The sequence below is a fragment of the Fistularia commersonii genome, chromosome 30 (genome assembly GCF_037954325.1).
Source record: "Fistularia commersonii isolate RoL2024-O1a breed Wild chromosome 30, RoL_Fcom_v1.0, whole genome shotgun sequence".
Classification (NCBI taxonomy): domain Eukaryota; kingdom Metazoa; phylum Chordata; class Actinopteri; order Syngnathiformes; family Fistulariidae; genus Fistularia; species Fistularia commersonii.
This window is the reverse complement of record NC_141313.1, coordinates 12432112-12443770: the sequence shown is the minus strand read 5'-3', so window position 1 is coordinate 12443770 and position 11659 is coordinate 12432112. Positions and strand designations below refer to the sequence as shown.

Here is an 11659-nt window from a genome sequence, read left to right as displayed (position 1 = left end):
ACACACACACACACAACACCCGGTTCCCACTGCAACATTAATGTCCTTGTTTATCCTCTTATGCATAAATGTCAACCTTTGTCAGTCCCCCTCCAAACCTTCAGCTCACCCCACCACCCATCAATCTTCCTTCGTTCCTTCCTTTTCTTCCCCCTCCACCGCATCCTGCAGAGATATTGCACATTCCTCCTCCATATCCATCTCTTGATTTGTTTCATTGTTTTTTTTTCTCCCCCTCTCTTTGCTTTCTCTGCGCAGGGATCCTGTCGTGACATCGCTCAGTTGCCATGGTTTCAAGTAAGGGGACTAATAACTGGATCAAGCTTGTGCTTGTGCGGCTATATCACAAGGACAACTCTGGACTGACAAGAATCACTCTTTATTATGGGATGAGATGTTTGCAGATGTTCAAGTGTGTGTGTGTGTGTGTGTGTGGGCGCTCAGGTGAGACTCAATGACGGCTCTGTATAGATGAACATGTCGTCGTCAAAGAGTTCTTCGTCAAGGTCTCCCTCCTCTTCAGTGAAGTAGGTGGGGAAAGGGGGGCTGATGAGGGCGGAGGCCCTGGAGGGCAGGACTGAGTCCCTCACCTGGAACGCAGAACATCGAGGATCCCATTCATTCAGCCACATTTAACTTTACATCACAAAGCGAACAGCACATTCTTGGTTTTCGTTTTACCTCCATCTGCGGTAGATTCTCTCGGGATTAGTGATCTCATTTATTGCTCAAAATCGTGAATTTTTGGGTCCCATTTACATCAAGGTTTTTGGTATGTAGAACCATTCCCTGTTCAAAGTAATCAAGTAAAAGTATTTCTCTAATAACAATAGATGGTTTGGAGAAAAAAAAATCCCAATATAGTCAAACTTGATTTCACGACAGCTGTCAATCATTCCTGAGATGAGATACCTGAGCCGACTTGGTAAAGCGGTCTGTGCGTAAAATTGATGAGGTGTCACCTACACCCAATGGAAAGTGAGGATGTGGGACGCAGGGAAAAGAAGATAATAACAACATCAGAACAGCAAAGGAGGGGAAACTGGACCACAGTAATGGGGGACCGAGCGGGCAGATGCACTAACAACAGTGAGAGCCGACTTCCATTTTCAAGTCTGAAGCATTTAGGAGTTTCTAGTTAGTCTGAGCCGTCTCAAAAAGAGTGAGTGTGTGTTACTTTGTCTGAAAGTGTTTTTTAGAAACATTGCAATGTTAGATGGATGCTGACATCACTTCCTGTTTGGAAATGTTCCTCAGATCTAACCTCTGTGATGGACAAAAGGGTGAAGACCCTGGAGACAGAAGGCCTGGCCCCCCCATCCAGGAAGGATAGATGGACTTTAATAACCTACTTGTGAACCCTATAGGGTAATCTAATCCGAAATGTATGTGCGTGTGCGTGTGTGTGTGTCTGAGAGAGAGAGAGCTGAGCTCAGTAAATTGTAGAGCACATTTGTATTCATACAAATCATAGATTAATAAAGCTTATTACTTATGTGTAAAACAAATATCCTATGTGCACGCACGCACGCACGCACGCACGCACGCACGCACGCACGCACGCACGCACGCACGCACGCACGCACGCACGCACACCTGAGCCAGGGCTGCGCGATGAAGAGGTATCAACAGTCTTGCGGGGGTGACACTGCTCTCTGGGTGCAAGGTCACCTGTACCAGTCACAGAGCGAGGGTGGCCTGACATCGCACTGTGAGTGCGAGTGCTTTTACCTTCAGTAAGCAGTTCCTGTGTCCGGGGACGGAGCCATTCACATACAGCACGTTCTTCTTGGTATTGACCCTCCATATCTGGGGAGCATACACAAGTTCAAAACCCCGCCTGACAAAGAGAGTGTGTGTGTGTGTGCGTGTGTGTGTGTGTACCTTCAGTCCGTGGGCTGTGACAAAGGTGTTGCCCATCCTGCCAGGCATCTTCTTCCCCTTGAAAACTTTGGCCGGATCCTGGATAGATGAACAACACACATGCGCATATTCATGAATTAGAAGAGACCGAGTGTTCATGCAGTGTGTGTGTGTGTGTGTGTGTGTGTGTGTGTGTGTGTGTGTGTGTGTGTGTGTGTGTGTGTGTGTGTGTGTGTGTGTCTTACCCCTCCGGGCCCAGAGGCTCCAGGTCTGCGGTGTGTTTTGGTTTGTCCATGGCTAGCTGGCTGACCTTTGAAACCCCATCGTTTCATCACACCTTGAAAACCCTTCCCTATGCTATACACACACACATTTACATTACAAAGTGGTAAGGACATACCAGATGGAATAGAGGAGGAGGCCTCAATGAGACACTGACTTACGATTTAGCGGTGATGTCCACAAACTGTCCTGGGCGGAAGTGTGCGGCATACAGAGGAGTGCCTAGTAACGTAATGCAACAAAACATCCTGACCTGGCAACACTTGGGAGGATGGGGGGACAGCTAAGGGTCAGGCATGTACAGTGAGGGCTTACCCGGCTTGATGATGGCGTTGTCTGAGACTTTAAAGGTGGTGACCTTCTGCTTCGGAGGCACTCCTGCATTCCTGAACATCTCCAGAGCGGTTTCGGGTCTCTGAGGGACATGAATGGGGAGAGAACACAGGAGTAGTCAAGAAGCTGAAGGAATGCAGGCGTAGTGACACCAGCCCTTGTTCAAACCAGATGAGAACATCTACAGCCAGAGGTCTGTGCCTCCAGCTTTACGTCTTTTTGCAGGATCTTCCAGTCACTTTGACCACCACGGTCTTGGTCAGCTTAAGGTTTGGACACCATTCAGTTCATCTCCCTAAAGTCCTGGTGGTGCTGGACACCAACTAATGGACCTCTGTGTCCCCACAGGAGGTCAGATGGTTGTGCGTTGGATCTCCAGCTCTTCTTCATGGTAGCAGACAGTCAATCATCTCAGTGTGAGAACATGAGTGAAGCACAGAACTTTGGCATACTGTCAGGATGACGTTTACACTTATAGGATTAGGAAAATGTCCTACGTGAAAAGGTGAGACGTTCTTCCCTCCAACGACAAGAGCAGCAGAGTGTCCATCATACTCCTCTTTGGACAGGTGTTTGATGACATGACAGTCCTGAACCTGGAAACAAACATCCTTGGTTCATGATGTCCAGAGGTGTTACACCCGCCAAAGCACCACTCTACAACCTAAACATCAAATCATACACTGACAAACGTCCAGTGAGATTTGTCTGTGGCTTTGAATCTGTCCCAGCACAACCTGCCATTAATGAGTGCAGTCGGAGCCTGTGGTCCCCTCATCCAAGCTCCATGGAGACTCTGACATTGCAAAATCCATCACATTATGGCATGGACAAACAGAAATATGTCATGGTAACAGTCACCCATTTGCGCATGACATTTTTAAGTTATAGCTTGTAGTTAGCATTAGCCTAACCACTACTTATGCTACCATAGGCTCACTTAGCCGAAAGATATCCCATGATGCACCACTCTCCTTGAACCCAATCTGCACTTACAGTATGTCATTCATCCATGAATGATAGTAACCTAATAAGTCTCTCATTGGTCAGCTTCCCAGGGGGCATTGCTTGATCCATTGCTGTCAGCTATTAGCATGTAGCTGAGTCGGTTGTGCAGGTGTCAGAGAGGAGGATGTTGAGGAAGCTCCTCAGCATCATGGACAACGTCCATCACCCCCTGCATGCCACACTGACGTCCTGTCGGAGCTCTTTCAGTCGTAGATTGATACCACCAAGGAGCTCCACTGAACACCACAGGAGGTCTTTCCTACCTGAGGCTATCAGACTTTTTAATTCCTCTTCCTTCAGCCGAAGGGAATATTCACATCTTTGTACTTTTTAAGACCTTAAAACACTTGATAGCCTTAACTTTGACACTTTATATTTTATTGTATTTCTTATTCTCCCTCCTTCCTACTATTATCTATTATTGTTATGTTTTACTTGAAGCTCTGGCACAACAATTTCCTTCGGGATGAATAAAGTTGTTCTTATCTTATCTTATCTAGTAGTAATGCATCATTCGTGCCTGTCCCTCCACACCCCTGTCTTAATAACACACACGCACTCTTTTTCTATCCCGACTGTTCGAGAACGCCACCCACATTGAGCCAGGATCCGTCCAAGGTCTCTGCACCTGAAAAAGCCAGTGTTCCTCCTGTGCTTGCTGCTGGGGGAATGTTGGGTTTCTGCAGATCATCATAAACGGCATAGTCCTGACCTGCTCTACATGGGAAGTGTCATCAGATGACTGGGTTGTCATTTGGCGCCAAAAATAAAACCTGACTTGACTTATTTCAAATTGTAAAATCATCATTTAAAATGTGTATTTTAATATCCAATACCATATTAATGTACACTTATTAAGTTGAATGATTCTACTGGCTATTACATGAGTCTCAATGAGATTGTCCAGCTACCTTCTGCACTACATTAGGAGGCCTTACATTAAATGGAGTCTTGAAAACATTGAAAAAAAATGTTGCTAACTTGAATGAGACAGACGTTAGCATTAGCTAACATTCTACATGCCTATCTACTGCTTTCCATCATATCCATCGGAACTACATTTCCTGGGATCAGGGATGTGTTGGGACGTGTTGGAGCAGCTGTTGCAGCACCAACCTAATTTTAAAGACTAAAAGTAAAACCAGCAGGCTGTCCATAAATTCTGCCAAGAAGATGTCTGGCAGAGTGGGAAAAGCAGGATGACAGGGGCATACATTCTTTAGAATTATTTTAAGAGGAGCTTCTCTTGGAGGGAATGTCAGTTTTTAGTTTTAATAATGACGAGACTCTGTTAACAACTTTGCAAAATCTGAGGCAACACCATAACTGAAGGATCTTTTTCGGTCGCCTTTTTGAAAGCATTGAAGGGGGTTTACATTCGGACAACTAAAGTGACCTCAATGACTTTGGTATTCAGATACAATCAGAACTCAGAGACGGTGCCCCTAACGAACGCCGCCACTTCTTTGATATGAAGCAGGTCAACAAAAAGCCATCTGGAGAGCCAGGAGAGAGAGCCAGGAAAGAGAAAGAGCAAGAGAGAAAGAGAGAGACACAGAGAGAGAGAGAGAGAGAGAGACAGAGCGAGAGAATCTCCACCAGCCAGCACTCTGAGTTCATAGAGTCAGTTGCCATGGTAACTGGCCATGAATTCATGTGACCTCTGTTTCGGTAAATGGAATCTCAGTGTTTTCTCTGTCTCAAGGAAAAAAAAGAAAAAAAAGGCTAGATATTTTTCAGTAAACTGTCTTGAAAAGCCCTCTGGGTACTTTGGATTGAGGACAAAGACAATATCATGCCATGGGGTTTCACACAGGAGCTCTGATACAATAACTACCTGCAGCATCGTGACTACACGTCTCTCCCCTGTCTTTGTCCAGAGGGGAGCCATCCCAAGCTTCATGGCCACTAGGCCAACTCTTCGGCTTCCTGGAGATGAGATGAGTAAGAAGATGAGATGACAATATGATGGACCCAAAGGAAAACGTGCTGTTAAATCATCACAACCACCTTCGGTCCACGGGTGCCGCTGCCAGGGTTCGTCTTTGAGTGGGCTGAGTTTGTCAGCCATCTGTCGCTTATATTCCTCTGCAGTGCTTTGCCTCATGTACTCCTGATTGTGCTCTGTAAGGTGCTCATCAAACCACGTTGTGGTGTTTATGGTTCTAGAACAAAGCCCTGCCCGCACAGGGCTGCAAAAGAAACATGTCCAAAGATTATCAACTTTTCGCCCTTTGAATTCGAATACTAGCTTCCTCTGCCATGCACATTACATATGGACGGTGACTGTAAATACTGGCATATTTGTATTGAACTTCAAGGCCTGCCAGGGTTTACAAAACATCAACAAAGTACATCTTACTGTGACCTTTAAAGTAACCTGAATGATAGACTCACAGGATCAAAGTGGGGTCCCATATGATGGATAGTATATGAAGCAGCTACAGTTGTAATGAAGTAGTATGGCTCTCAGTCATGTATTTTCTAGGTAACCAATTCTGCAAAAGCAGAATTATGAATTTTGGATGTTCACGAGCCCACTTTTAATTTGGTGGCCTCAGAGGAGACATAGCTGGATGGTGCAAAATGGCTGAAAACCTTATAAGGTCAGAGCAGCCAATTGGGGTTGAGACATTGACAAATCAAATGAGATATTTATTCTGTAATGCCTCCCAAATGTCAGCTGTCCCTAATTTTCCTCTAACTCCTCAGTAAAAATTGGATAATTTGAGCTTCTGGAAAATCAAGGCACTCCATTTAAAAATGGACACTCAATAGAAGGACTTACTGCTGTGGAAGAATCAAGAAGCCACAAGTGTTTTGAATCAATGAGGCATTTCCAGAGCTATTATCTACATTTCGTTCCATTTAAGAAGCCACTGAATAACAGGCTACAAAAAGGCATGTGATGGACGACACGCAGAACGAACTTATTTGTTCACACTAGTTTTGCAGTGGACTACGTTTCACCAGTCCACTATCACCCGGATATGAGCCCTGGGGGTACGTCACCACTCAAATGCATTAACCCTGAAGTTTTACATCCATCAAACAATCTTCATGGACAATTTCACAGTAAGATAAGAGTAGTTTCTGCAAAGACCACACCACAAATGAATACTTGTAACACAATAATAAGGGAAAGGTTAACTTGGAGAGTATCAGAATCAGAAGTATATTTAGATATATAAGCAGGGAAATTCCCAAAACTTTCCAAATTCTATATGTTTCGATGATGAGCTCGATGCTAATTCTTGAATTAAACCGTTGAAGCAGAGAGTCAGTAGGCTGTAGGCAAAACACACGCTGATTTCAGTTACACGGACCAACAAGCTAGTAACATTAGCCACCTTTCAGCCGCTGTCCGGGGACAAATCATTCGACTTCCCCGGATAAGAAGAAGCCGACAGCTCCATGCCGCCATCCCGCTCCGACACAATTCCTTAATTTGGAACCACGGAGAGTTTTACATAAAAAAATCAAGTCCGTAGTGTTTACAGTTGCTCCAAGTCCAGCCACATTGACACTGTCCTGCCACGGATTTCATCCTGCTCTTGAGATCACCCTGCCTACTTCCGGTGTGTGACAGAAACCCGCCCCCCCACAGTCCAGCGCCTTACGACAAAGGTTCCGCCTAAATTGAAGACGCGCGCTCCTCCTGTTAATGAAATAAAATAAAATAAAATAAAATAAAATAAAATAAAATAAAATAAAATAAAATAAAATCTTCTTCTTCTTTCGGCTTTTCCCGTTAGGGGTCGCCACAGCGAGTCAACCTTCTCCATCTAACCCTATTCTCTATATCTTCCTCTCTCACACCAGCTACCTTCATATCCTCTCTCACTACGTCCATAAATCTTCTCTTTGGTCTTCCTCGAGACCTATTGCCTGGCAGCTCCAAGTCCAGCATCCGTCTACCAATATATTCACTATCTCTTCTCTGTACATGACCGAACCATCTCAGTCTGGCTTCTCTGACCTTCTCTCCAAAACATCGAACATGTGCCGTCCCTCTGATAGACTCATTCCTGATCCTATCCATCCTTGTCACTCCCAAAGAGAACCTCAACATCTTCATCTCTGCAACCTCTAGTTCTGTCTGCTGTCTTTTGGTCATTGGAACAGTTTCTAGTCCATACATCATCGCTGGTCTCACCACTGTCTTGTACACCTTTCCTTTTATTCTGGCCGATAGTCTTCTATCACATAGTACCCCTGACACTTTTCTCCACCCATTCCAACCTGCTTGGACCCGTCTCTTCACCTCTTTTACGCACTCTCCGTTGCTCTGGACTGTTGACCCTAAGTACCTGAAATCCTCCAGCTTCTTGATCTCCACTCCCTGTAGCCTCACCGCTCCACCCGAGTTCCTCTCGTTCACACACATATATTCTGTCTTGCTGCGACTAACTTTCATTCCTCTCCTTTCCAGAGCATACCTCCACCTCTCTAGATTTTCCTCTACCTGTTGTCTGCTCTCACTACAGATCACAATGTCATCCGCAAACATCATGGTCCATGGGGATTCCTGTCTAACCTCATCTGTCAGCCTATCCATCACCATTGCGAACAAGAAGGGGCTCAGAGCTGATCCCTGATGGAGTCCCACCTCCACCTTGAACTTCTCTGTTACCCCTACAGCACACCGTACCAGTGTCTCACAGCTGGCATACATGTCCTGCACCAGTCTAACATACTTCTCTGCCACTCCAGACTTCCTCATACAATACCAGAGCTCCTCTCTTGGCACCCTGTCATATGCTTTTTCTAGGTCTACGAAAACGCAATGCAGCTCCCTCTGGCCTTCTCTGTACTTTTCTATTAGCATTCTCAATGCAAATACTGCATCTGTAGTACTCTTTCTAGGCATGAAGCCATACTGCTGTTCACAAATGCTGACTTCTGCTCTCAGTCTAGTTTCCACTACTCTTTCCCATAACTTCATTGTATGGCTCATCAACTTTATCCCTCTGTAGTTGCCACAATTCTGCACATCCCCTTTATTCTTAAAAATAGGCACCATCACACTTTGTCTCCATTCTTCAGGCATCTTCTCACTCTCTAAGATCCTGTTGAATAATCTAGTCAGAAAATCTACCGCTGCCTCTCCTAGACACTTCCACACCTCCACAGGTATATCATCAGGACCAACTGCTTTTCCACTCTTCATCCTCTTCAATGCCTTCCTCACTTCACTTTTACTCATTTTTGCTACTTTGTGGTCTACAATAATCACCTCTTCTACCCTTGCCTCTCTTTCATTTTCCACATTCATCAGCTCTTCAAAGTACTCTTTCCATCTTCCCATCACTCTTCCAGCATCTGTCAATACATTTCCCTCTCTGTCCTTAATCACCCGGACCTGTTGCACATCCTTTCCATCTTTATCACTCTGTTTCGCCAACCTGTATAGATCATTCTCACCCTCCTTACTATCCAACCGAGCATACAAGTCATCATAAGCCCTTTGTTTTGCCTTTGCTACCTCTATCTTTACCTTTCTCCGCATCTTCCTGAACTCCTGTCTGTTCTCTTCAGTCCTCTCAGTATCCCACTTCTTCTTCGCTAACCGCTTTCTCTGTATACACTCCTGCACTTCCTCATTCCACCACCAAGTCTCCTTATCTACTTTCCTTCCAGATGACACACCAAGTACTCTTCTACCTGTCTCCCTGATAACACTAGCTGTTGTTGTCCAATCATCTGGAAGCTCTCCCTGACCACCCAGACCCTTTCTCAACTCCTCCCTGAAAACCATGCAACACTCCTCCCTTTTCAGCTTCCACCATTTTGTCCTCTGCTCTGCCTTTGTCCTCTTCATCTTCCTTGTCACCAGAGTCATCCTACAAACCACCATCCTATGCTGTCTGGCTACACTCTCACCTACAACTACTTTGCAGTCACTGATCTCTTTCAGGTTACCCCGTCTATACAAGATGTAGTCTACCTGCGTGCTCCTACCTCCGCTTTTATAAGTTACCCTATGTTCCTGTTTTTTCTGGAATAAGGTGTTCACTACAGCCATTTCCATCCTTTTTGCAAAATCTACCACCATCTGTCCCTCTGCATTCCTATCCTGGATACCAAATCTGCCCATCACTTCTTCATCCCCTCTATTGCCTTCACCAACATGTCCATTGAAGTCTGCACCAATGACCACTCTCTCATTTCTGGGAATATTCTGCATCACTTCATCTAACTCATTCCAGAACTTCTCCTTCTCCTCAGATTCACATCCCACCTGTGGGGCATAGCCGCTAACAACATTGAGCATCACACCTTCAGTTTCCAGTTTCAGACTCATAAGTCTATCTGACATTCTTTTCACCTCTAGGACGTTCCTAACAAACTCCTCCTTCAAGATAACTCCTACTCCATTTCTCTTCTTGTCAGTACCATAATAGTACAACTTAAAGCCTGCTCCTAAGCTTCTAGCCTTACTACCTTTCCACCTGGTCTCCTGGACACACAGTATATCCACCTTCCTTCTCTGCATCATGTCGACCAACTCTCTACCTTTTCCTGTCATAGTCCCAACATTCAAAGTCCCTACTCTCAGTCCCAGACTCTTTCCTTTCCTCCTCTCTCTCTGTTTCCGAACACGCACTCCTCCTCTTCTTCTTGTTCTTGTTCTTCGACCCACAGTAGCCCAATTTCCATTAGTACCCTGTAGGTCATCAGTACCAATGGCGGTCGTTGTTAACCCGGTCCGCGACCGATCCGGTATGGTATAGTTTTGGTTGTCTCGCATATTTGGTTTTGGCAAAAGTTTTACGCCGGATGCCCTTCCTGACGCAACCCTCTGCATTTATCCGGGCTTGGGACCGGCACAGGGAGACACTGCTCCGTGTCCCCCCAAGGCAGGCTTGGAGAGGCACGGGCCAGTGCCGCCCTGAGGCTGCATTAAAATAAAATAAAATAACGTAAAATGTTCAAACTGCACACAGCTGCTAACACATGTTGGCAGATAGTGCAGCCTCCAGTTTGTGTCCAGTTGTGTTACGTTCATATGTTCATGTGTTGACTTCTGTCTCTTGATACGTTTTTTCCTTTTTTGTCAATAAATACAAGATTATTTTTGCTCATAATACTCTGCCCATTTTAATGTGTTTCCACCTATGAATTCCGTCTTATTGCCAAAGATCCTGATGCGAGCAATTACTGATGGGGAATGAGATGAGATGAGATGAGATGAGATGAGATGAGATGAGAACAACTTTATTTATCCCGAAGGAAATTGTTGTGCCAGAGTTTCAAGTAAAAAAACATAACATAGATAATAGTTGAAAGGAGGAAGAATAAGAATACAATGAAATATGAATTGTTTAACTGTTAACTGTAACTACAAAGATTGAAGATTCCCTGCGGCTGAGGGAAGAGGAATTAAAGCAGAGGAATTGAAGCAGATATCAGGAGGCTCCTTGTGTCAAATACTGATCTGACTATCAGGACTTTCCTCTCTTCTTGATTGACTCTGATTAACTACATGGAGATCAGTGAGATAATTAATCCTGCATTATCCATCAGGGAGAGACCGAGAAAGAGCCTGGAGGAGGTGGATTGTGGTTATAAATGTATAAGGATTGTTTTGTTATTTGGTTATTTGAAGAGGGGGGTGTCAACATGGAACTATGACATATAACCTCTGTGGAGGTCTGTATACACAAACAGTATCATCATGGGTGTTTAGAGATGAGAAACTCAAACAACAAATAAATCAAACCCCCGCTAGCTCATTGTTGCTTATCACTCATCATTTATAAACTCCATTTTCTCTGAGGAGAAATTCAATAGTTCTGTGTTTATTTCTCGCAGCTTCAACTTTTAATGTATGAAAGTCACTCAGAGCAAATTCCATCTTTTCAATTCTAGATAATCATTCTCCTTCAAACACACCTAATACCTCAGGTTCATGGAACCTCCCAGGGTTGATGGTCCATTGGGGACTTGGAGAAACAAAGATGTGCCAGGAAGCATCTGATGGTCATAAGACATAACAACTCATCGCCTGACAAGGGGGGCCATAGGGGCCCGTAAGGGCCTGTAACATAGGTTCACAGAGTTACTTGTGGCCTACATGTAACTCCTTCAAACAGAGTGTGGTTATGACTGAGTTCTGTGAGGAGAATTGATGAGGTTCTCCTGGACCAGGAAGACGGTGACACACAGCAGC

General features: G+C 44.8%; 1 protein-coding gene across 1 annotated transcript; it reads right to left on the bottom strand.

Moving 5' to 3' along the window:
* Positions 1 to 360: 360 nt before the first annotated feature.
* Positions 361 to 7064, bottom strand: mrpl3 (mitochondrial ribosomal protein L3). The gene is made up of 10 exons (XM_086177740.1): positions 6837 to 7064; positions 5497 to 5678; positions 5324 to 5415; positions 2976 to 3074; positions 2461 to 2560; positions 2307 to 2367; positions 2109 to 2220; positions 1885 to 1962; positions 1732 to 1809; positions 361 to 590 (listed from the first exon to the last, which is right to left on the bottom strand). Exons 1-10 carry the CDS (start codon positions 6908 to 6910, stop codon positions 441 to 443), a joined length of 1026 nt encoding a protein of 341 aa, XP_086033866.1. The 5' UTR covers positions 6911 to 7064; the 3' UTR covers positions 361 to 440.
* Between the last annotated feature and the right edge of the window lie 4595 nt (positions 7065 to 11659).